Consider the following 25456-nt stretch of genomic DNA (forward strand, 5'->3'; position numbering starts at 1 on the left):
AACTTTTCTTGTTAAGATCGTGATTATGAATTTTCTGTTTGATCGTCCCCTCGTAAGCTCCCAGCGTCTACTTATTTTGCAAAAATGGACGATTTACTACCCTGGTTTGTTATAATTTTATGTCTTCTAATTTTTGTCCAGACAATGGAGAAAATACTGATTGCAATTATCCGACAAGTCTGCTGGTAAGAAGGAGGTATGTAGTTAATTAATATGTATATAAGTAGAAGGGAAGGATCGGCATAGGTTGTCCGAAATCGAAGATCGTTCGTTCTGGGCTCGAAAGTACGACACGAGACGAGTTATCGCTGCTCGTGCATACCTGCGGTATCGCAACGGTACTTTTGGATAATCAGCATTTGTGTAACTCTCAGCTCTTTGTGCCATTCGGCTGTTTCTACGAGTCGAACAGAGTCGAGGAAGGTATCTCGTTTCGTTCCGTTTCGTTTCGTTTCATTCCATTCCATTCCATTCCGTTCCGTTCAATCCCATTGCGTTTCGTTTCTCTTGAATCCATTTGTTCCCCCTCCTCTCCCCGGCTCTTAGCAGCCGTATAGTCGTATAGTTGCAAGCAGTGCGACTACGGTCTCCAACTGCCGGTCGCTCATCCTTTCGTCTCGTTCCATCGTAGGGTCGAGCAACTCGGGACACGCCTCCCACTCGTGGCGCGCGACTGCTGTCGGATTCGGTATTCAGTCGACACCGAGCCGGCATGCGTGTTGGCTGGAAACGTTCGTAGAGTGTTGTGTCGTTAGGGTTTCGCATCGGTTGGATCGGTATCGCCATCGCCACGTAAAATCTAGCTTCGCGTTCGTTTCTATTCCTGATTTCCGTCGCGACGGTTCACGCGTGTACACGCAAAAAATCGAGTTCGTGGATCCACGAAAAGGCGCGCAGCGATGCTAGATCATCGGAACGACGACGATCCAGCTGTATCGTGTCGCGTGTGAATGCACTCATTGTCCTTCCGTGAACGAACAAACAAGTGGAAAGAAGTGTCGAGTGTTAAGTTTTCTCGGTGTGACGTTTCCGCTGGATCGCCGTTCGATTCTCAGCTCAATTCGGTTCCCTCCTCCTACACGGCTCGGCGTTCACGGAACGGCAACGAAATTTTCTTCTCGCTTCTGCTTTCGGAGTTTGCATCCGCCGCTGTTTTCCATCGAGAAACGTCATCGACATCAGACACGCTTTGTTTTAAACAACTGATAGAAGAGATATGGATTTCGTGATTTTGAAGGTGAGCGCCATTTCTTTTCTATCGCATTTATGTGTTTCTATTTCTTTTTAAACTCGCACGTTTACACGAAAATTTAGCGCGAAAATGAAATTTGAATAAGAATTTTTCACCTCTAACCGTCTTATTAAAACGATTCGAATTCGTATGCGTCAAACGAATAGCTCTGTAGCTCGGATAAGAAACGTCGTCATTTTATATTTTTCGCAATTTATGTATTTTGTTTTTAAACGTTATACATAACAACAATGATAGTAATAGAAACAATGTATATTTGATTATTGACGATTGATGGTCCAGTAATCATTATTCTCTTTCCGTATAATCGAGACCACCGAAATATCGTTTGTGTTTCGATGATTACTCGATAATCGATTTCGTTTAACCACGTCGATCACTGAACGAATTTGACGATACTTATAACCAGATTATATCAGAATATAAGAACGAGTTTGCACGTTTTATTTTCGATTCGCTTATTCGTGGATCATCGAAGGGAACATGCAGCAAAATTGAAGGAATAGAATAGATAAAAGAGCATTGGACCGAATCGATTTAGAGAGCCCGGTATGTACCTGTATTCACTGGTTGTTCTTATCGTTCAAGTTGGTGGAGCAAGTTAGATAAGACGGTGATAATGGAATTTCCAGGAAATACAGTGGTTTAGGGCGCGTTTATCGAAGAGTTTAGAGAAGCTGCGCGCGTTTCGTTTCGTTTAATTTTAGCGCTCGCGATGCGATCTAGGGGGTGGCGTATTTTTTCTTTTTTCTATTCGATGGTAGTGCGCGATTTCGAAGAAGGGGAACGGTCAGAGTTGGAAAAAGTATTTAGTTAGGGGGAAATTTTCGCGCGGTCGTCGAGCGGTGATTCGGCGCAGCGTCGTGGCGTTTTCGCGAGAAGAGGTTTAGTAAGTAGGTAGTAGCGGGAAAAAGGAGCATTTAAGTCGGTAAGCGTGAAATAACGGTTGCGTCGTTGAAGAACGAACGCCTCGCTTCGCCTCGCCTCGCCTCGCCTCACCTCGGGGTGTCGGTAAAATGTCGCCGCGGGTTTCTCGAGCGTACTCGAGTAGTCGTGGTTGGTGCGGGAAACAGAGACCCTCCAGTGACAAAAGTAAAAAGCATCCTACGTTGAAATCTACGTTATCCAACTGAACCGAACTGTAGCAAACGCGTAACGCCATGAAAATTACCGTAGTTGTAATCTTCCGGAGGATACGGGAAAGTTTTAGATACTTTACGCTCCTATTGTTTCGCGCTTACTCCCTTTTCCTCTTCGGTCGAAATCACGAGACAGGATACGCCCTCGGTACGTGCCTCTAGCTACCGGGATGAATCTAGATCGAAACATCGATCAGATCGGGGTTGCGATATAATACGCGGCGGCCGTTTAGTAGACGCTTCTTCTCTTCGTCCACCGATTACCTTTTGTCATCAGCAAAATTCAGACACGCGAAAAAGCGACAGATTATCGTAAAGAAATATGTAGCGTTTGCGGTCGCAAAAGAGAAATGGGCACCACAAGTTTTTCCGAAGAAAAGCTCGATGAATTTTCGAGAGCAAGATTTAGGCCAATAATCGATTTCCGATTTCCAATTAGTTGGCTCGCGAATACCGTCTTGCGGTAACGAAGCAAAAGCGATTGCGTTGGCGTAACGCGTAAAGTGTTCGTTACGAGCTGCAAAGGGAGAGGAGAGACGACGAAATCGCAAAAATTACTTGACAGCTGGAAGCGCTGGAAATATTTTAATTCTTTTCTCCCAACACTCCCCGCGCACTCGAGATAATTGCCATTTGCGCCAATAAAGCCGGAATCTCGACAGTTTCTCGTTCCCATCCCCCTTCTTCGTCACCGTTGTTTTCCCCCTTTCTCCTTTCTTCTCCCTATCGCGATCCTCGCCCCGTCTCGTCTCGTCGCGTCGCGTTTCCATACTTTTCCTCGTTTTCACTTTACTTTCTTCGGTTTTATCTGCTCGACGCGAATCTGTATCGAACAACATCGCGGTGCAAAGGAATCTACCTGACGATTCGAGGAAGCTATGAAAGGGTTAAAATTTCCGTAGCGCTATTTACAACAAATCGATTAAACGAGCTTGTTACACGATATATTGATACAGGATGCAATTTGACCGTGCGTGTACTTTCATCGATCCATCGAATGCACACGGTACACGAGTGTGCCGTAATAACAGCGTTACCATCGTAAGTTCGTTGGGACGTTTTAATTGAACGGCGAACAGTTTCCGCTCGCGAATATTAATCGCGTAATTTTGAAATCGCTATTGGGCATCGGATTCAGATTTACGGAAAAAATCCTGCGAGTTATTCGAATCGTTTTTCCACAGTCTGTTTCCAGTATTTCTTTATCGTTTCTCGTTACCGTTTTCGCGAGACATTTTCTTCGCTTGCCCTGTAATCGTATGCGTTGCGATGCGTCTTATCGATCCGTTCGAATTCAGTGTTGTCATAGAACAACCAAGAGATTAAACTCGACCCGTTGATTAGATCTCGAAACGCGTCAAAGGTGGACGATGATGCGGCTAGAAAGCGATGAGCAGATAGAATATGTGCACGGAAGTAGGTAGAGAGAGAGAGAGAGGTTCGAAGTCATGTCTTTTAGATAGGTAGAAATTAATTCGTCGATCGTTTTCATTATTGATCGAATTGCAAGGTCGACGCTTCGTAAAAAAAGCCAAGGATTTGTAGGGTTTTTCGATTTTTCTTTATCTAAGCAGAAAAACTTTTACCGGATCTCGTTGATAAGCGGTTTAATTTAAGTTTCAGTCGCATCGTGGGGTGTCGCGTTCGTAGCGTCGAATGATTTCCGTTTCGCTTCTCCGATTACGCGGAACCGTACCCCTAAAAGTGGTTCCCCGGCACAGCTGGCAAAACGTAGAAACGTGGAGAGCGAGACCGGTGAAATGGGCGCGACGGGAAACATTAGGAAAAGTTTCGGGACGAAAGAGCGTATCGTGTGACTAGTGGCTAGCATACTTTTTCGCGTTTTCAAACAAATCCAACACCAGCGAATATCCATCGCGCTTTCCTCCCTTCTCGTTCTTCCTGCCATGCCGCTCCAACCGATCTTCCCCTTTGTCTTTCGTCGATCGTTGGTACACACGAGTTATTTGTACACATGTAGTTTACGGCGGACTGCAATTGGATATTTTTGGAGCGGATTCCAGCGCAGCGGCGCCAGGCGACGACAGTTCGTGGGGCTGGTTCGCGCCGGCTCTGCGGGCAAACAGACGATCTTGATAATTTCGAGTTTGCTCGCAATCTTCTACCCTCCCGAGCCTTGCTACGAAAAGGGAACTTGTCATTTTTCAACTTGCAAAATAATTATTTTCACCCGTCGCGTTGAACCAGAAGCAAATATTAGGAAGATATTTTCCGTAGGGTAAAAAGCGCGAGAGATTTCCGGTTGAATACGCGATGGAAAAACGTTGCGTTCGAGCCGAATGTCGAGAGATTTCAATGAGGTAACCCAGAACCGATGAGGATTAGGTACACGCGTTTGCTGCTCGTTTATCCGTTTTTTTCGAAAGACGAAGAACAGAAGAGGAACGAGGGAGAATGAAAATGGGGGATAGAGTTTTAGAAATGGTTTTCCATCGAGATATATTTCCGCTCGGCTCGAGTAGAATGTTAGGAGTAGAATCGGGAAACGATGATTGAAAGTCGAGCAAGGATTAATTATTTTTTCCTAGTCTTCTTAACTGGTCGGCGAGAGGCATCGTTAACGGATATCGATCCAGCGAAGAACCGCGTTCGGCATTTATCGAACGTGGCTGGGTTTATCGTGGTCGGGGCTCGTTAGCGTGCCAAAGCTCGTTCAGTAGCGATAATAATGCGTGTCGAGCAAGAAGAAAATCATTGCCGTGCCGGAAGAACGGAGAAGGATCGGACTGGGAATTCCGGATATTTTTCTGACAATGAGAATCGAGTATACTCGATTCGACCTTAACGATCGTCCGTCCGTTTCGTCCATTCCTATCCGTGCATTCCATTCGTTCGGCCGTCAGCGTCCATGCGTGAACAATGCGTTTGAAAGAGAAAAGAAAAGAATGATGGTAATGAGCGATCGATCGAAAAGCTGGCATGAGAACAAAAGAAAGAGAAAAAACTCGGAAATCGGGGCAATGAAAGCGTTCTTACCACCGTCGCGATTTTAAAGATTAGCCCGCGTTGCGGGAGGTGATATTTTCTAGAGAAAGGGGTAATTTTCAGGGAGAAATGGGTCGATCCGATTACAGGACCGTTCGAGGAGGAGATGGTCGCGGGCAGGCGGGCGAATGGAATGAAATGGAAAAAGAAGAAGAGATGGACGTATGTAGGTATGCGTAAGCGCATTCTCGGATGCATTTATCGTTTTTATTTAGAAGCGTCGGAAATTCCGAGTACGCAGTTATTCGGTAAGTATGTTCGAACGTGGAATCATTAAATAAAGTAGGCTCAACGAATGCACGAGTGTGTAATCGTTGCGTCTGTTGCGGTACATTTACACACGAATCCTCGTTTGCTTCCCCGTTGAATCGCGTCAAATTAATTTCCTCGACCGTCTCTATCTTCCATTATCACGTGTATAGCGTGTATTCCAAAGGGAAGCGGAACAACCGAGTGGCAGAAACGGGACGAGAAGCTATTCTCCGAGGCATTTACCAGTCCTCGATTATATCGCTGGATCGACCAGTTGTTTCCCGCTGATTTACTCGCTACCGATTAACGGAAAATCATTCTTTTCTCTTTCGTTCGTCTTGATTTTCCCGCAAATTTTTCTCGTCCTACGTTTTGGAATCGAAAGCGTCATTCGCAAGCATAGTTTACAGATTACGTTGTAATCGCGTTAACGTTCCACGGAGTGTTTGCGCGGTTTCCATCTACCCTGCATTCCCGGACGTTTCGTCTGTGCGCAGACAATTATCTCTGCTATTTCGAATTTCGAATTTCAAAATGTAAGAAATTCTTTCTTTCCAAGCAGTACATATGTACTTCGATCGTAGTAGATTCGGAGCATACGGTACACTGCCTGCTCGGACCTCGAATTTCTCAAATTTCTTGAGAGAATTTTGTGGGGATGCTGGAAGTAGAGGAAGAGGGAAAAGGGTCGCGCAGAGGGGTATTACGGGGAATGTAGAAAAGCGAGCGGACTGTCCGTTGGTGGGTTGAATGTGACGCATTCATCGAGAAGAGAGGTTCGCGTCACGACGAACACCGTCTGAGACCGTCCGAGAAAAACGAAAGATAGCATCGGCGTTTGAAACGATTTAAAAGGTTGCGAGAAACGACGCGCCGCTTTCGTCCTTCCTTTTATACCCGTAAGATCGCGTTCGATATCTTTGAAACAGGCGTAAAATTAATTCGAATTTTCAATACGCTTTGAGACGTTGCTTCTTTCAGCCGACCTCTACGAACCGTTCCGAACCATTTCGTCTCACTGTCCACTGTCCTCCCATCCACCTCGATTTTCAGTTCGGCGATAATAACCGGCACGCTTCGTCGAGCGTGTAAAATATTCATCGAAACCGAGGATAGGATCGATTGGTTGCGCGGCTGCAAACGTATTCGTATGTGTAATTAAAATAAGTCGAAAGAGTGGCTCCTAGAAACAAACGCGTTCACGATTTTTAGAATTGATTGCAATCGTTTATAACGCGATTCGATCTTTGATAGCGCGTTCATGGTCGATACGCGAATAAAGCACGCGAGAGCAAGCAGAGTTTTGCGGTCCGTCTGATTCGTCGCGTTCTCGCAAACGAACGGTTTTCGGCAATGCAACAGAGGAAGAGCGACAAGGCGATAACGGAAAGAGGAGAAGAATTAAACGAATAGATAGCGTCGCGTTAGCGGGCTAACGAGCATTCGATTGTTCGAAAGGCAATTGGCGTGTAATCGATTAAAAGGGCATCGCGGTATCGCTGGACAATGTAAAATCGTCTGGTTTTCGGGTGAACCGTGTTCTCTGTTGTCTCTGATTTTCGAGCGACGCGGGCAACCCGATTCGATTTCTTTCTTACGCTTTTACGTTACCGTGAAAACGTACGGAAGCGTTCGTTGTTCGCCTGGTCTCGTCTCGTGCCGTCTTTTCTCTGTTCGAGGACAACGAGAGCGCGAAACGAAGAAGAAGGCAAAGAGAAAAGCGAAAGAGGGAGAAGAAAACGTGTGCAGCAGCAGAGTGCAGGGGGTAACGCGCGACTCCAACACACCTGCACCCTCTTCTCTTTCCCTTCTCCGCTCTTTGTTTACTCGCTTCTTTTTCTTCGTCGGTCGCTTTGTTTAATAACCGAGCGTGTGGCCTTTTACAAGTCGTTGGAATAGCTGGCCGCGTCATTTAACTTTGACGTTAAGGAGGAAACGCGAAACGAGCAGTTTCCATGACGAACACGAAGACAAGTTGCCTCGAAATGAATCGCGCGACTTCTTTTCAACTTTACCTTTATAGTCTATAGTCTTTTGAACGGACAATGAAAATCGAAAATCGCAGAATAGTTTTGCCGAGACGAAAGTTGTTTTAGAAAAATTAATGGAAAAGGCGTTTGCCAGTGGCCGATCCCGATCCCCTGTTCCTCCCTTTCACCCTACTCCGCGTCCTCTATTTTTCTCAAACCTAGTCCCTCGGTTTTTCGGGGTCCGCTTTCCACACTGTCCAACGGCTTTCCCACAAAACAGCTTTTCTCGTCGTGAGAATGCGACCGCAAACGGTCTCCGGGCTCCTCCGCTCCGTACCGATTTTACGCGGAATCTCTTTGATCCAGCCTGGTATACCAGTAGACCGGCCACGACACGGCACCGCTACAACACCGTTGCCAGCGAGTGGAAGCTGCTATTGTTTCGCGATGCAAAACGATGCAAGAGAGGATGCGAGTCGACGCGGAGTACCAGTAGAATAAAGCGAACGCGTCTAAATTGTAGCGGGTGTATAGCAAGGAAAACGCGAGGTCGAACAACGAGGTCACTTTATTCCCTATGGAACGACGCGACCTATTCCCTTTCTTTCCCTACCGTCGTACAATCGCGACTTATTTCTTAAGCCACGCAAACGTATCATTTATATTTACGAAGTTTTGAGCGAAATGGAAAGGTTGCCCGGGTTAACGACTGATTTCGCGTCTTTCTTCGAAATTTCTTTAAAAGCGCCACTTTGCGAACTGATTTTCCGAATAGAATCGGTAAACGGAGGAAATGAAAACGATCTGTATAAAGATGCGCGTCAATACCATGGGCGAAAGCAGAAAGAGGAGGAGGTCGAGAGCGAAGCAACTTATGGAAGAAGGAAAGGAAAAAGTAGAGCGCATCCCAGCGAGCGATGGATGCGTCCATTGTCCGTCGTAGTCGGGTAAATCGGAGCCCCCGTCTCTCTCGAAACATTCCTCGCGGCTTCGTTGCTCGCTTTAACATTTTCTCGGCACCGTCTTTACAGTCGTATCTCGATGTTTCTCTCACGCTTCCGCTTGCTTTTCCGTCCTCGTACTCGGTCACCGCACTTTTATCTTGCTTTTCCTATATTCCTTCCATCTCTTCCGTGTTGTTATCGCGCTAGAGACCCGATCTTTCATTCTCGTTCTCGTTCTCGTTCTCGTTCCTGGCTGTGCCGTCTCTCTATTTGTTCGCTGGTTTTCTTTCGAGTTTAGAGCCAAGACCGTCGTCGGTCGGCACTCGCAGTTTTCGATTATACGTTGCCGGGGTTGCTCGAGCAACCTCGATCCGACGCGGATGCAACTGTGCCGTATTGCTGGGAATCACCGAAATACATTACGAGTAAATTTTAATCGAAAACCAACGCCCTTTTCCCTCTGTTTCTCTTTTGAATCGCGTCTGGTCGCGCGAAAAGATGCTCGAGAGGCCGTGACCAGGAAATGCAATTATGTATAGGCAAGTTTCGGCCTATAATTTTTCTTTTTCACGGAAGAAAGGGGAGCGGTTAGGCATTCTCTCGTTTCCTACACCCCTCACCGCGTTCAACCCTTGTCCAGTAGCAATGCACATTGTTCGGGCGATACGAATTCGCGTCTATTGACGTTGCCGTTCGTCGAATGCTCTCCCAGTCTCTCCCCGTGTCTCTTTTTCTCTTTTATAGCGTTACCTCCCTTCCTATCTCTTCAATCCCAACCCCCTTTCTCCATTCCTCCGTCCCTTTCTTCTGTTTCCGCTGTTGGTCGCTTCTCCGTTGGTTGCGCGCTCTGCCGCCACCCTTTCCTAGCCCGTCTCTATTTTTTTTCTGTCTTCCTTCCCCCGTTGTAACGCAGCACCGAGCGCGACTTTATTAGAATTTTATTGGATCGTTGCGACCGCTTTCATTAAGCTGGATGTAGCTAATTGAGTCGAGGCTTTGCTTCCGTTACTCTTTTTCTCGGTTCTGTTCCACCAGCCAGTACGGTTCGTCTCGTCGAGGTAGGTCGATATAAAACTCGTTGCAACGACGCGACGCGACGCATCGCATCCAACGAAACGCGACGCCACGATTTCCGGTCGTTCCTTTCGATTTCTCCTTAACCACTCATTGTCTTTAAAACGAGTACTTTCGAATCGCTTCGAAATGACGCGTCGAAACTAAAGTATTCCGATGTAAAACGAATAGCGTTGGAGGTTTATGGTTTATGGAGGTTGGTGAAGTTTGAAAAATTTACGAAAGATTAAAGTCGAATAAGGTAGGACGAATGGAAGATAAATTAAGGACGATTTCGAACGTGGAGACTAGACGGTGAAGTCGGCGCGGAAGTAGAAAAGCACGGTTCTGACTGGTGGTTTTCTCGAAAAGACCGGAAGGGATGCGGTTGCAGCGAGAGCGAAGAAAAAGTTGAAAGAAACCGTGGAAGAAGATCGTGGTGGTGAAGGTGGATGAAACCGATCGTAAATTATTCCGCGCGTTTAGGGGGTTTAAGCGACTCGCGCCCCTTTCAGCCACTACCAGTGTCGTTCCTTTCGCTCCCATGCCCATCCACCCACCGGCTATCCTTTACCGACCTTTCTACCGACCAGATGTGAACGGAAGGGGTAAACGGAGGGTGGAAATCTATGGTGCCATTACCATGACCCTTCCTTCCTTCCTTCCTTCCTTCCTTCCTTTGCTTCCTTTCTTCTTTCCTTTCTCACTTACTTACTTACTTATTTTGTTTCTATCTACCTTTTCTTATTCTCTAATTTTAGTGTTTTTCATATTTTCTGCGTTCGCCGTGATTACAGGCCACGTAGGATCGAAAAATCGAATGGGAATGGGAACGATTGAGAATTGTAGAGGAGGTCTTTCTGTCAACTTGTTTTAGCTTTCGTCATCGATAGTTGTTTTCGTTGAAAAGTTCGCAGTTTGTAGAATACTTGTATTTGTTTCTTCGAGCAATTAGATAGGGTGGAACTACATACTCGAGGAAAAGCTGTGAGGCAAGATAAACGCATTTTGATGAAAACGTAGTTAGTAGCCTAGGTTGCTTTCATTCAAAACTACCGGTTCAAAATTAATTCGACGAAGGAGTAGCGAGTTGCAGCGTCTCGTTATTCTAGCTACTAATTTGCTTACGCTTCTGCTCTTCAGTCAAGATTTCATTAGAACTTCGGATTCGCATCAGAGGTTCGTTCGATCGCGTTTCGTTCGGTGTAAATCGTTTCGGCTCTGCTCCGGATTAGTTCCTCCCAGTCGTGAAAACTCGAAACGATTATACTCTGTCGTTTGTCGGTGACAACTATTTTTCGAATATCGAACCGAATCGAGCAGGAGAGGGATTCGATTTGTAAACGAGCGACTACCGAAACGCAAAGCCTTTTTCAATGGTAGCCAATCCTGTTAAAATGCGATGTTTTTCGTATTCGCGTTCACGTTCACGTTTTTTGATCGAGACTCGGATGAATGACGAAGCGCGTAGTTTTTATTTAAATTCTCGTTTGACCGGTCACCCCGTAACGGAGGAGGAAAGGGTGACGTTGTAGAAAAAGGATAAAAGTCGACGGACACAATTTTATCGTGTTTCCTGGGTATTTAGCAGTACCAAAGGAAAGATGCGGAAAAGATGAATCTGGATCGCGGGGGGGTTTGCACGGAACGAGAGAGGAGATAGATGGAAACGGTACGGGACAGAAGGAAGCGAAGCGAAACAGGACGGGTTACTTCTGTCGAGGTTTGCCAGAACGATGGAAGCTTACCACTCGACGCTTGCTGGTAAAAGCTTTCGCAGACAGTAGGTATGTTGGTGGAGAAAGGAGTAGGTGGAAGTGGAGGAGGTCAACCGATCCCCGCGGACGTACGCTTAAGTGCTGTGCCTTGATGCGCGTTCCTCATAGCGTGACGTGTCGCGGTGACTTCCAGCTTTGCGTTATATCAATCTTTCGTTTTAAACTCCTGCCATTCGAGACATCGATACTCCATCACGAATTTTCGTTTGCCGCGGACGATCGATCGAATAAGCTTCCCCGAGGAGGGTTTTCAGAAGCGACCGCAGCAACCTCGGTGTCATACACGGTATCGCGTGCGTCTTATCCAATTCTATTTTGTCGCGATTCAATCTCGATTCCAATCTCGATTCGGAAGTCCCGCTTCGTCCCATCATCCGTAGGGCATTTCAGCCCCTCGCGCTTTTCTCCTTTCGAAGCCGCGTCACGGGCTGACCCCTTTTCTTCCTCTTCTGCTTTCGAAAACCGATGCGACGCGAGTTTGCGATCGAAGGACGAGAGAAAACGCGCTCGTCTGGCTGTTGCTTTTGATTGCCGTTAAGCTGAAAGAAATAGCTCGTTAATTCGCACCCTCGATGAAAAGGGACCGAGTGAGAAATCAAAGCGGAGGAAAGGTGATTAGGGAGACGGGATAACGTCTCTCGGAGCGTGTTCGTTAATTGCGCCAATGTCGCGGCATTAATTGCTCGAGAGAATTATTCGTCGAGGCTTGCCCTCGAAGAAGGCGCCGATCGATTTCAACGTCGTCGCGTACCGACGGCTTTTCTTTTCCGACGGCTAACCGATTCGATCGAATGGTCCAATAGTAAAATAGTTGAATGGTCGAGGCATCGAATACACCATAGGTGTAATGGGAATTCGTTTCTCTTTTTCCTAGCGTCTACCAGTCTAGGTAAAAAGGAAGAAGGAACAGAGAAGCGCGAGTGGCGAATGGTGACGAGGTCGCGCCTGCTGAAAGAGTTCGTCTCGCTGGAAAGAGGAGGAAGTTTGACGCGGACGGGCTGAAATGGTTGCGGCTCTCGCGATAGTTTAGATCCCCGGCGCGCGATAATATTGTGTGTCGAAGCCAGTATTTGCCGAGGGGGAGTCGGTGCTCGGTCAACCGTGGTCAGAGTTGTCCGTTAGTTTCAGTCAAGAGAGGCTTTAGAAATACGAGGAAACTCGTTTCGTTCGCGTTCCTCTTTTTCCCGACGCGCGATCATCGTCACCCCCGGTCCCCCTCCTGCTCACCCTCAGCACCTTGTATTTTACCTTTGAAATCGGAGGTACAATCGATCGCGAGGCGAAGACGTTTCGCGGGCTAATTAATTTCAACGAACGCGTAACGCTGGATACCCGGTTAATCGAGAAGATCGCGCGTATCGGTCGGTATCGTTTATTCGTTTGGCCCCGATTCGTCGCGCGTGAATAGCTCTTTCAGCGATGCGCGAATCCATCAACGGATACTGAAAATACGGCAAACAGAGAAAATACAGAAAATGATTTCCGATCGATGCCCGATGGAGTGCCGTGAAAGGGATATTCCGCGACTGGTGAAACGCGTGGGTGGAAGGGTAAATGAAATAATCAATGGCGAAAGGGAACTTTTCGATCGTTTCATTCGACATCCGATATCCGATTTCGAAGCGATAACGCAGCTGGAACGCGGTTGAAAAGGATAATTGGTAAACGAGAGGATGGATCCATAACGTGGTCGGCTCGCAGCGTTTTCTCGACCAGAAGGGTGGAAACCGCGACGATCCTGTCGATCGATGCCACATCACCGGGAAACGGATTAAGATCGACTGTCGGAGAATCGAGACGTTCGGTTGAAGGAGGTTCAAGGCGGGTGTAACGCGTTGTTGCGATATCGAACGAGCCTCGACAGCCTACCGTCTACCTTCTACCGTCCACCGCAACACCGCAACCGTAACGAGCCGGCAGGCATTTGGAATTGCGAGAAGCAGTAATTACGCTGATAGTCGAAGGGTTTGCTACGGCTCCTGGTGTGTACGTATGGATCGAGTACGGGACCGAGCGAGATCGCCGAAGGCGACGCAACACGCGTGTTTCCGATTTCCGAAATCCTAACGTTCGCTGGTATCGTTGATCCAAGGCTCGCCGAGCAATAGAATTTCGACGGGGTTTCGAACCGCAGGCGAGAATACTTAATAATCGATGGATAAATAGAAATTTGGAAACGGGGCAAAGGAGATAAAAGTCGAAGCAACGCGTCTCGCCAACTTCGCCAAGAATCAGAGAACGAGATGGAAAAGGGAGAAAGAGGAAAACGGAGGAGAGGTCGGAGAAGGCAAAGGATCGATGGTTGAACGGAATCGCTCCATTATGTAAGGATTTGCTGTGGGCGACGTTGATGGGATTTAGGGACGAAGGTCTCGTTCGTCTCGCTGGTAACGCTTCGACTCCCCGACGATGACCGCAAAACCGATTGCACCGTGTTCTCTGGAATCGATACCTCGATTTCTCTGTTCCGTTCGTCGAAGCGAGACGATGCGAGGGGCGACACGAGGCGATTTCGCGTCAAAGTGGTATCTCCATCGATCGTGATCAAAGTATCGACGCGTATAATAAATAGTCTAATAGTTTCAAGTTTTCAGTATGGCCCCGATTTTCGATTGGTTTAATTAGCAAAAGATACGATTTCGATACGTCCCTATCCATCTTTCGACCCGATTTTCTTTCTTTCTTTCTTTCTTTCTTTCTTTCTTTCTCCCGAGAAAGGTCGACGTCGACGTCGAGGAAAATTCGACGACAGCGAGCATTCGAGCCGACTAATCTTTTGATAGGCGTTCAAATTCTCGCATGGGTGAGCGTTCGAGCCCGGAACCGGGGGCTCTTCTCGAGTGTCTGTTCGGCATCGTTTACGTGTCGACGATTACCTTGCACGTTCGCTCGATCGAAATCCTTGGTGAACCGTGAAAATCGAGGGATTAGCAGTTTGCGTCGCGGAACGAGCCTGTTCGTATCGAGAATACCTCGAATTTCCTTGAACTTGAACGTCGAAGCGGTTTCCCAAATGCAGGAAAACTTTTCCCCAAGATTCGTCGAAGAAACGATTCGAAGGAAATAAAGAAAGAGGATAGGGTAGAGTTTGGCAGACCTTCGAGGAGTTGTCGTTCGACCAAACTAATTCGCGATCTCTTCGCAACGACGACGACTCGACGACGCGACGACGCGACACAGTATCCTCACCCTCTTCTCTTCTCTTCTCTTTTCTTCCTACAGTCTCGATCGTCCTACCCAATCGAGAGCGGAACTTGGAAGTTTTCTTCTATGAAAGAATAATTGAGAAGTTCCTCGTGCAACAAAGTCGAACAAGAGCGAATCTTGCCAAGCCTGCCATGTAAAGTAGGCATGTATACATACGTACGCAGTCCCCTCGCGGCAAACCCTTTCCTCGTCCCTTTTTCAATCCCTTTTTCGATTTCGTTCACTTTCGTCTCCACGTTTATTTTGAAATCTCGATCAGGGATTAGTTCCTGGAAAGTTGGAAATATACAACGAACCAGGTCGAAAGCGTTAAAAGACAGGGGCGATTCGAATCGATTCGATTTTGCCATCTACGTTATATTTCCCTGTTCGTGAAAAGCTGCGGACCAGAGGAGGGGGTTATCGAGAAAAATTAACGGCTCCTCGATAAAGACCCTTTCGTCGGCGAGAGTATGCTTTAAATTCGTTCCAATTTGCTGCTAGTCGTTTAACGGAGCTTCTGCAATAACGCGGACTCCTCGAAATCCATTTACCGTTCCTTTGCCAGTCGCCCGTACGAAATGCGAGTCCGCCTGATCGATTTTCGCGTTTTATTGAATTTCCCCTGTAATACGCCGTTGCCTGATCGATCGTTCGATCGTCGCATCCATTGTAAGGCGATGAAAAGCTGCGATCGCCCGACTAATGAGACACCACGGTTTTCGCGTCGACGCACGTTTTCCCTTCGTTGCCAAAACTTGGAAAATCGATCCACGCAAATTTAGATAAATCTATCGCTATCGTTTTCTTTTCCTTTCTCCCTCCCTCTGTTCTAGTTTCACACCGTTTCCATCGAAACGAGATTCACCAATTTGTTGGCGTCCTCAATTTACACCAATTATCCAAATTAATTCCAGACGTACCAATTGAACCAGTTTTCGCGCTCTTGAGCGTTCTTGCTCTCTACCTTGTTAGTTGTAAAAACGGAAACAACGTTTCTCTACCCTGTTCGATAACGATCGGCCAGAAGAAAAAGAATTAATTATTGGAAGAAGTAAAGCAGGGGAGAACCGGTTAGTCGAAGAGTCGAAATGCAGGAGAGTAAAAAAGGAGAAAAAGGGGAAAATGGTTTGGCAGTAGGATGAATTTTTGAAGCGCGAGAACAGTGGCCCAAAGCGCGAAGCCATCGATTCGTATTTCGATGAAATTGAATTGCGATTGTACGAACGAGCAACGAAAAGTGAATCGCTCCTTTATCGTTGAATCAAAAAGGAAAACAGCGAGTTCGTTGGTGGACTATTATATCTAGTAAAAAGGACGACTGCGCGCAAACGGATGTGACTTCGTCAAACGGCCAACCTTTTTCTTTTTTCTTTTTACTTTTTACTTTTATTACGTTTATATCGTCGAATCATTTAGAAAATTTCCTAAATTAATCGCCTCGAGTCAAGAGAATAATTAGCCACGAGAACGATCCTCGTGATTTCGACGGACCAAACTACCTGAAAAGCGGTAAACCTAATTATCTCGATACTTTTCTCCTCTTCCGACAAACCGAACGGTATCCTTCCCCTTTACCCTTCCGTTTCGTTCCGTTTCGTTTCTTTTCGTTTCGCCTCTCGATCGCATTCTTCTCTCCACACCCCATTTACCTCGACCGTTCGATAAACGCCAGGAAGAGTTAATTTCCTTCGGGTATGGGTGGTTGTTCGTCGTTGTCGATCGGTCGTCAAATTTTTTTTTCTCGTAGTCGCATTGCGTCGCGTCGCATAATTCGAAAAGCGAATGCGATTCGCTGTAAACCGAGATAAAAGTTCGAGCACGTATAAAAGAAAATAATAATAATAAAAAGGAAAAAGCCTTGAGTGGCAGAAGAGAAGAAAAAGCGTAAAGCATGCTAAACGAGAATATTTACGCAAAGTGACGCCAACAGCCCTATTAGTAAGAAACCTTCCTCTTTTTCGTACCTTTCTCGCACCTCGTCTCTGTACTTGTTCATTTTACCTTTGACTGGGGCGCGCGAGGGTGGTGCACGGTGTAGTTAGAATTGGATAGCAGAAAGGACATTAACGGAGGCTAGAATTTGATTTGATCGCGTTGACGAGAATCGAAGGTACTTCTTGGAGCTTCCAGTTGGCGTTGTTCCGGTCGGCTCGCTCCAGTTTACCCCTCTCGTTTGTTCGTTAACAGGGTTTCCGATGGAACCGCGTTATTCAGCGGATAACCGATTTATTCGCGTTCGAAGCGCATCCAGGTGAGTGTTTGCTGGTTGCTCGGTAAAGCGTGCCGAACACTTGAATTCGTTCGGGGTCCGTCTTCCGGAAGAGAGCTGCTTCTCGACCGGAAGAAAGTGACCAAGCGTGAAGAGGGTAACCAAGTCGTTGCGTGAACATCGTTTGCTCGAAAATAACGTCGATTCAATTAATATGTAGCCGCGACTAGAAATAACGGCACGCGTTGACGCGCGAGAATTGATGGAGAGATTTTGGGAGGAAACGGGTGGGTGCTGCAGGGTGGCGAGGTTAGGCACGAGCCGCCGCCACCCTGCCGCCTAGCCCTGCGAGCAACGAGAGGTTAACGGACCGTAATAGAGGCTCTAATCGCGTTTAACTTGGCGCACGAAATTAGCCGCGCGTCCTCGAAACTGCAATCATGGAAACGCGATATCGAACTCTCGTCGGTTGGATTAGCGCGACAAGCGGTGGAGCAGGAAACCCCGAAGGCAGGAACATCGTCGGACCTAAATTTCGAAGCTCGACGTGATTTAGCGGCTGCCGCTATCGCTTCTCCAGTGTTTCCTCCTCGTCGAGGAAATTGTCGCGCCAGGGGCTCTGCGAGAGCCAAAGGGAAAACGTTTGCAGACGAAGCGGACGGAGAGGTAAAATCATCGACCGCGTTGGTCCGTCTGGGCAAATCGCGGCATCGCGACCACCGGGTCCCGTCATGGTGTCTGAGCAGGCTTCCTGTGTTTCGTGCGTTCTCTGCGTTTCCGGGGAAAATGCGGCTCCAGACGGAATAAATTAATCGAGAAGCTGCCCTGGCAGACCTCCAGTTAGCGGCTAGCTGCCCGCTTCTCCTTCAGTTCGGTCGCTAGCTTTAGGATATCGGGTAGGATGGTCGCGTAGAACGGTCGATGAGCAAAGGGACGGTTCGCGCTCGAAAGGGCGAGGATCTCGCGCGGAACGGTGCTCGTTCACGCGCGGAGGACGTCGCAACGACGACGCGGTCGTACGCTTCAGCGAAAAAGCCACGCTTCGCGTTGTTCGGTAAACCGAGCGTTTCAACTGCGACTCTCCTTACTTGATTAGGCATAATAAATCGCTATTTCTAGGATAACTCTACTGGAAACTGCAACGCGGACGACTATTTTGGAGAATAACGGATGAGAAAGTAGTTTCGTTCGAAGGGGAAGTATAGACGACGCGACAACGTCGGCTGGCGTTTTGCCACTGGACCGGTTGCTCGTTCGTTCCTCGTTTCTTTGCCCTGTTATCCATTTCACTCACGTTCGCGCGTCCATCTCCGCTGTCCGTTCCTCGCGAATTAAACCTCCTCGTCTGTGACCTCGTCGCCGGCTAACAAGAAAAGAAAGGAGAACCATCGAGTAGAGGGTGGAACGATCTTTTCGAAGCTAGTTTGATCGGGTTGCAATCGCAATCGCAATCGAATGAGAATCTGCGAGGGAACGGAAACGTTCCGTAACTCGAGCCGATCCCTTATTTCACAGCTACCCTTCGAATTTTGATCGACGCGCAACCTATCCGATCGAGTTACGGTCGCAGCTCACCGAGGGATCGAGGAAATCCGATAACGAATCGAGATGTAAATTTCCATATGATGCGGTCAAGGGTGAACGATACAGTTTGCGGGTTAATGCGATGAAGAGTTAAGGGACGAGGAAGAGCCACTTGCATCGTGCTGACAAAACGGGGAAAGACGTAGACCTATGCTCTGCCGCTTATTACTTGCCGCGCAGAAAGGAAGAAGAACAAACGGAAATTAAATTCTTTTTCCTTTTCTTTCCCGAACGCGAACGGGAGGCAGTTTCCCCGTTAATCCGAAGCTAGAATCGAGCTCGCGTAAGTATAGATGAGCGCGATCCGTCGGTGTTTTCATGCTTCTCAACCTGTACGAGCACATTTTCTCTGTTCGTTCAATTTTCTCACTCGTCTTTCGCTGCGCGCACAGCTATTTTCATCAAAACCTTCCTCGCCTACCCTTCACGCGCCCCTACCGTCTCTTCTCTCCTCGGTATCAGCGGATTTATCGTCATCTTTCCGTTCGAAGAATCGATCCATCGATCCATGCACTGCGTCGCGCTAATAACCGTCTACCGTTGCAAAAAAACAACGGATGGAAAGAAAAGCCGTACGCGGAAATAGCGGAGGGATGGGACGGGACGGTAACGCGGATGATCTTTAATCCGTTCGTTGACTCCGGCTCGCGATACGTTCCTTTTCTCCGGGTATAGATAAACTATATGTAGTTGCAAAATTTCCGAATCGAAGCATTTTTCGAAGGGTCAAGAAAGCTCGAGATTACAACGGTTCGATCGTCGACCGTTTTTTAATTGGCAGACGGGAGGGTTTATCCGTTCTCCGAGTTTGCGAGGAAACGAAGGAGTATTCGACGGACAGATGGATGCACGGGAAAAGAAAGATGAACGGCTGTTATCTAAACGCGCACTCGACACGCTCAAAGATGCTCGCGATCGAGTCGAGTCGAACGCGTACTCGAGAACGAACGAGGTACGATTCCTGACGTGGCGCGGCGTGGCATGGGCGTGGGCGAAAGGCGAGGCGAAGCTCGAGTTTACATAGGACGACGCGACGGTCGTTATGCTGGGTAAACTAGAAATCCCGCGCGAATCCGGTTCCTTTTTCCTCGACCGACATTTCCGTCGCGTCGCGTCGCGTCGCGTCGCCGTAAACGCGAACTCGACGATTTCCGCTTCGTTCCCTGGAGAAAGCAACGAGCGTGTTTGAACGCGTCAATTTCCGAATACCTTCGTCCTAGACTCCACGAGCCTAACAGAATGCTTGACAGAAATGAAAAATTTTCCAAGTTTGTTCATTTTCATTCTCTTGTCAAGGATAGACAAGGTGGAAAGAAGGAGGAAAAGCGAGAAAGGGGCACAAAGAGATCGGTGGCAGCGAGAGGGTGGTGACCGTGGCACGAGATAAGACCGAAGCGCGATTTTAAATTGCCTCCCATCCGTCTCTGTCCGTGTCCGATCTGACGGCTGTCGGAGCTGTCCCATCGCGATTATCGCGTCACGCCACTGCTTCCGTTCCACAACCACTCCATCCCCTTTCATCCCCTACCATCCCCTTTCATTTCGTTCCATTTCGTTCTCAAAAGCGCGTCCGGGTTTCGTTCGTCTCCAACACCCGACCACATTGGAGCGAAGTAAAGTTCGCGCAAAACGCGACACTAACTTTTTCGCTGCATTTACCGATCGGAGGTTTCTCTGTCCGAGAAAAAGTTTCAACGTTTTCCGTCTGATTTCATTTATTTTGCTGCATTCCAACTTTAAACGGGGAACAAGTTGAAATTTATCGAAGATCGTTTGGGAACGCTTTATCGAGATTCATGCTGAAAATCGAAAAGATGAAACGTTGGAAGACGATTTTCGTCCATATCACGATCGCAGCCGCGTTCTCCGTCACCGTCGTCGTCGTCGTCGTTCGGGAGTCGTCGGTGTTCAAAGCCGGAGCACTTCAGACTTCCGTGTTTACGGAACGCGAGCGACAGCTTGACGGCTCGCTTTTTTCTTCCTTCTACGCGATTCCTTCTCCCTCGGCAGCAGCTTTCCTCGCCAGCCGCCTCGCAATCTACGCTTTGCCGACAGAAATGCCTGCTCGTTCGCCCCTTCTCCTCCATCGCTACGACCCCAACCCTCTGCCCTACCACCCTACACCCCTTCCTTCTCCTTCTCCTTCTCCTTTTCCTTCTTCCTTTATTCCTTTACCTTTGCCCTCTTTACTTTCTCTCACCCTTTACCATCTCGCCCACCGCCTCGTCCCTTTTCCCTTTTCCCTTTTCTCTTTTACTTTTGCTCCTCGTCTTTGCCGCAAACCACGCGCAGAGTCAAACGATCCTTTTTCCTTCCGTGTACGCGTAGAGCCACGCGCCAACTAAATCCGCGCGTGTCTGAACCGAGCCTTTGCAAATTTCTAGCGTTAATCAGTTTTTATTAGACGGCCAGATACCTAAATCCACGTTCTTCGAGTTTTTGTCTGGAAGTAGCGAAGGCAAATTGATAAGGATAAAGAAGGGAAGAAAAAGGCCGAAAGTTCCGTTTCTATGCGACTCTTGAAAACGTTCGAAGGCTAGGACACGTTTGAAAGGATTGAAAAAGGAAAACAGCAGGATCAGGGATGAGGAGGAGGTCGCTGACGGGGTAACGCGTGCGTCCGTTCATTTATACCGAATAAAAAGGAAAGAGAAGCTTCGTCTCGTTAATTTCCGCGGTCTTTCGCAAAGAAAGACACTGGTATCGCGGTGCGTTCGTTAGTTGAGCGACGCGAATAACGCGACTTTCTATAAACTGGTGACTGATGGTGACTGACGCGCTATCGATAGAACGTTCTTTAATTACTGCTCGCGTCCGCGACGAGTTTGCTAGCGTCATTCGAAAGCACGTCCTCCTATTCCTATTCCTCTTCTACTTTGTGTTCGTAATTGGTGCTGAAGGGGATGAAGATTGGGAGGGGAGGAATAATTGAGACAAAGTTTGGCGAGAAACCGTGACGAGTAGCTCCTTAGGGGAGCTCTCTGGGTCTCGTATAAAACGGTCGTCGTTTAAAACCGTAAATAACGTAACGACTCTCGTTACCGAACCGAAGAAAGAACGACACGAATATCTGTAACTCCATTAATGGATCGTCCAGAAAGTTCGTCCTAGAACCGCGATGGAACCATCAAAAAACCGTTTACTGCGTCGAGTAGCTGCATATAAATGTCGCTTCTTCTTTTTTGTCACAGAGAAGAACACTTGTTCCACGGTTCTGCTTGCACTTTGCCAATTGACCTCGGCTCTATTGATAGTTGCGCCGCATAAATAAAACTCGATCCCTGACCGGATTGCCGTTTTTCATGATTTCCCTTTAATTACTCGTCGGCTGTCCCCGTTTCCTTTCAAGCGGATAAAATTGATGCAACGCTCTTTGGTTTCGCAGGTAAACGGACAGGACGTGTCAAACTCTAGTCACGAGGATGCGGTGCGTTGCTTTCAATCGGCCCAGGAACCGATCATCGTCGAGGTGCTTCGTCGTCAACCGATTCAGGGACAACGAACCGTTTGGAAGGAGCAGGAGAAGAGCGAGGGAAGCGAGGAAAAAGGGATCGATTCGAGCAAAAAGGAGCACGCGATCAACGTTTGCCCGACTCTGGTATCGACCGCGGTGCAGACCGATTGGGCCGGTCTCCTCGAAGAGGCCGAAGAGGAGGAGGAACTGTTGCCGGTTTCTCTCAGCGTAGACGAACAACAGAACGATCCCTTCGAACAGTTTCTCGCGCACGACATCGACTTCGAGGTACGCGCGGCTATTTTCCACTTTTTAACGACGAGAGGTGAAAAATGAAAGAGAAGAAACATCTCTGTTTCACAGGAAGTAACGTTGCGGAAAATCGGAAGCGCCGAAAAATTAGGACTGACCGTGTGCTATAGTTCGGGTTCGGGCAGCGAGGATGCCGATACGGAAGTTTACATCTCCGAGATCGTTCCTGAGAGCGTGGCTGCGCGAGACGGTCGATTGCGAGAGGGCGACCAAATCTTGAGGGTAAGTTCAGTTCGAGTCGGCTTTGAACGCTTTCCTTCGCGGATTACCGTATCAAGTTTTAAGAGTAGCCGCGGTTTCCTTCTTCTTCTTCTCGTCGACGACTGCCACGACGAGGAGGCGAAGCGGTTGATTCGATTAGCGAGCAACGAGAATGAGAACGAGAAACGAGAACCATCCGCGTTCCGTTAACGCAGGCTGCACCGAACGAATTCCTCGCGATATCCTTTCAACCTGCTACCCTTCTAATCTCGTTAGGCGGATCGTAATTGCGGACAAAGTGGTCGTCGACTCGAGGGAAATCGGATGAAAAAACGAGCGTGGTGACTACGCGCCGGATTTCGCCTGCGGACCGAGACTTTCTGCTTGGAGCGTGTCGGTAGTCGGTAAGCTTCGTCGTTCTCGTTTCAGGTGAACGGAAAGGACGTGGCGAACAAAGAGCAGACGGAGAACCTATTTGCCGAGACGAAGAATGCGGTAACCATTCTCGTCAGTCGATGCCTCTATCAGGTAAACCTTTTTTCCACAGATTTCGAGCGGTTCCGGGGGAAGAGCGCCGCGATAGTTTCTCGCTGCCTAAATAACGCTTTTCTTCGAATCTCTTTTTAGGACGACGAGTACGAGGACAGGCGCGCTTATCGTCGGGTGAGTCTCTTCTTCGACCTTCGATTGCTACCACTCCACCCCCGATTCCCTCTAAACTCTTCGTCCTGTTCAGGGCTCGCCGTCTCTCTCGCCGGATCATCTACCCTCCTACCAGAACAGTTTGATCGAACAGTTGATCCGGCAACAACAACAACAGCAACAGCAACAACAACAAACCGAGGAACGAACCAAAGAAACCGAAGAGGATGTTTCCACGTTGAAGGCGCCGCCACCCGTTCCCTCTCACACCCTGCAACAACCTCATCAACACCAGTTCTCTGCGATCGTCAGCTGCGCCACCGCCACCGCCACCCCCACTGCCACAACAATCACAACCGCTACCTCCTCCTCGTCGACTTGTTCCTCGCAAAACTCGCAAAACTCGCAAAAATCGGGAAGAAACGCTTCGTCCCCGGCGCGACAGACCGATCACGATCGCAAACAATGGATACCGGAAGCGCTCAAGGATTGTTCGAAAAAGATGGAGGGATTGTGTCTGCGTGCGGGTCAACAACCGTTAAACTGTGCCGGAACAGGTTCGGTGAAATTAGCCGAGGCTTACTCGAATCACGTATGGAGCGAAACGGAACACATCTACGAAACGATTCCAGAATCGGACAGCGAACCGATCTACTCCTCCCCCTACGAGCATCGTCATTGGCCGCAACCGAATCGCTCCGCGACCATCTCGACCACGCTACCAGCCTCGACCATCACCGCCACCGCCACCATGACCGTTACTACCACCGTTATCATCTCCACCGCCACCACCACCACCAGCGCAAATACCTCGCCAGCGACCACCATCTCGGCAACGAACCCGCCGACCATCGGTCTTACGATCGTTCCGCAAACCGGCAGATGGTATTGTTCCTCGAAAAGCAACAGTTCCGGGGAGGAAAAGGACAGCTCGAGCGCGTACAACACCGGTGAATCGTGCAACAGTAATCCGCTGACGCTGGAGCTACAACGAGGCGAAAGGGATCATCACAAAAGCACCCTGGTCCTTTGCCCGCCGAAAACGCCAACAGCGCAACAACAGCAACAGAGACTGGCTTGTACTTGTCTTGCAAACAAACAGATCAAGAGTCAGTCGACCAGAAGAGGCTCGACCTCCCATCATTACAGAGACAGAGGAGGAGCCGATCCGACGAATGCGACAACCACTGCCACCACCACCACAACCACCTTACCCGCCGACACCATGTACACGAACATGGCCAATCTTCAACAGACGATGCTCTTGCAGCAGCAACTGTTCAAACGCGCGCTCGATCGCAGAAATTCTACCATCGTCGGTATCAGGGACAGCGGTGGTACCGCGAAAAAATCGAAATCTCACGGTAACTTTCAGGCGCCAAATTTGACGCGTTATCAGTTTATCGGAAGTCAACAAGTGTGCGCTTCGAGTCCATGGGTACCGCCCGAGGGGAAAGGCAACGACGTACAGATGGAATGGAAGGTGAAGCGGAGAGCGGACGGGACGAGATACATCGCGAGGAGACCGGTCAGAAATCGTATTCTCAGGAACAGAGCGATTAAGATATCCGAGGAGAGAGCTGGTCACAGCACGGAAGACGACACCATGTCGGAAGCGAAGGTATTATATCGATTTCGATCTCGCGTCGTTGAACACAGCGATTCGCTAATACTCACCCCTTTCAGGTCGGCAGATATTGGACAAAGGAAGAGCGCAAGAGGCAACTGGAACGCGCTCGCGAGCGCAAGCAGAGGCAACAGGAACTGATGCTTCAGCACCAGCAACAGCAACAGCTACAGCTCCAACAAACCAACGAATTATTAATCTGCGAACACGGGGACGAGAAACTCGCGAAGAAACCGTTGAACATCCTAGAGCTTAGTCACAAAAAAATGGCTCGCAAGAAAAACGCTCTAGACGATTTTACTACCGTTCAAGAGATGTTGGTCCATGGAAACAGAGTCGGTGGGACAGCAGGTCCAGGAACCGGAGGGAAACTGATGGGTCTTCTTTCGGTGACGACGGTTTGAGTTGTTTATCCAAAAATCGCGCCTTCTTTCCTTTCTTACGTTCTCGCTTCCTATCCAAGTACCTGGCGATCATCTTCGATCGATTGCCACCGTTCTGCACTCCTTCTTTCCCCCTTCACGAGTACACAATCTTCTTCTTCTACTTTTTCTTATACTACTATTACCACTCAGACTACGAGCGGTAATTTGAACGGAGCAAAGCGAAATCGATATTAATAACGATTGTAAATATTTCTCGCATTACGATATGTATACATATATGTATAAGGGTAGATTATTTTACACGAGCTGAAACTTTATTGTGGACAAAGAATAGAAAACGAGTACGCTTTTGTAGATATGTAAAATAAATGTAACGATGGGTATTACACGAAAATAATAATCGTCGGGAATTTGGTGTAACGCGCGAAAACGGACCTTCGCACGATCGATTACCATTT

At 48.2% G+C, this 25456-nt stretch overlaps 1 protein-coding gene across 1 annotated transcript; it reads left to right on the forward strand.

The window, feature by feature from the left end:
- The first annotated feature begins 263 nt into the window (after positions 1-263).
- Positions 264-25447, forward strand: LOC114876172 (PDZ domain-containing protein 4). Its single transcript, XM_029187354.2, has 7 exons — positions 264-1237; positions 21762-22118; positions 22194-22364; positions 22773-22871; positions 22971-23006; positions 23080-24606; positions 24672-25447. Exons 1-7 carry the CDS (start codon positions 1217-1219, stop codon positions 25014-25016), a joined length of 2556 nt encoding a protein of 851 aa, XP_029043187.2. The 5' UTR covers positions 264-1216; the 3' UTR covers positions 25017-25447.
- The last annotated feature ends 9 nt before the right edge of the window (positions 25448-25456 follow it).

This window comes from Osmia bicornis, chromosome 1, assembly GCF_907164935.1.
Source record: "Osmia bicornis bicornis chromosome 1, iOsmBic2.1, whole genome shotgun sequence".
Classification (NCBI taxonomy): domain Eukaryota; kingdom Metazoa; phylum Arthropoda; class Insecta; order Hymenoptera; family Megachilidae; genus Osmia; species Osmia bicornis.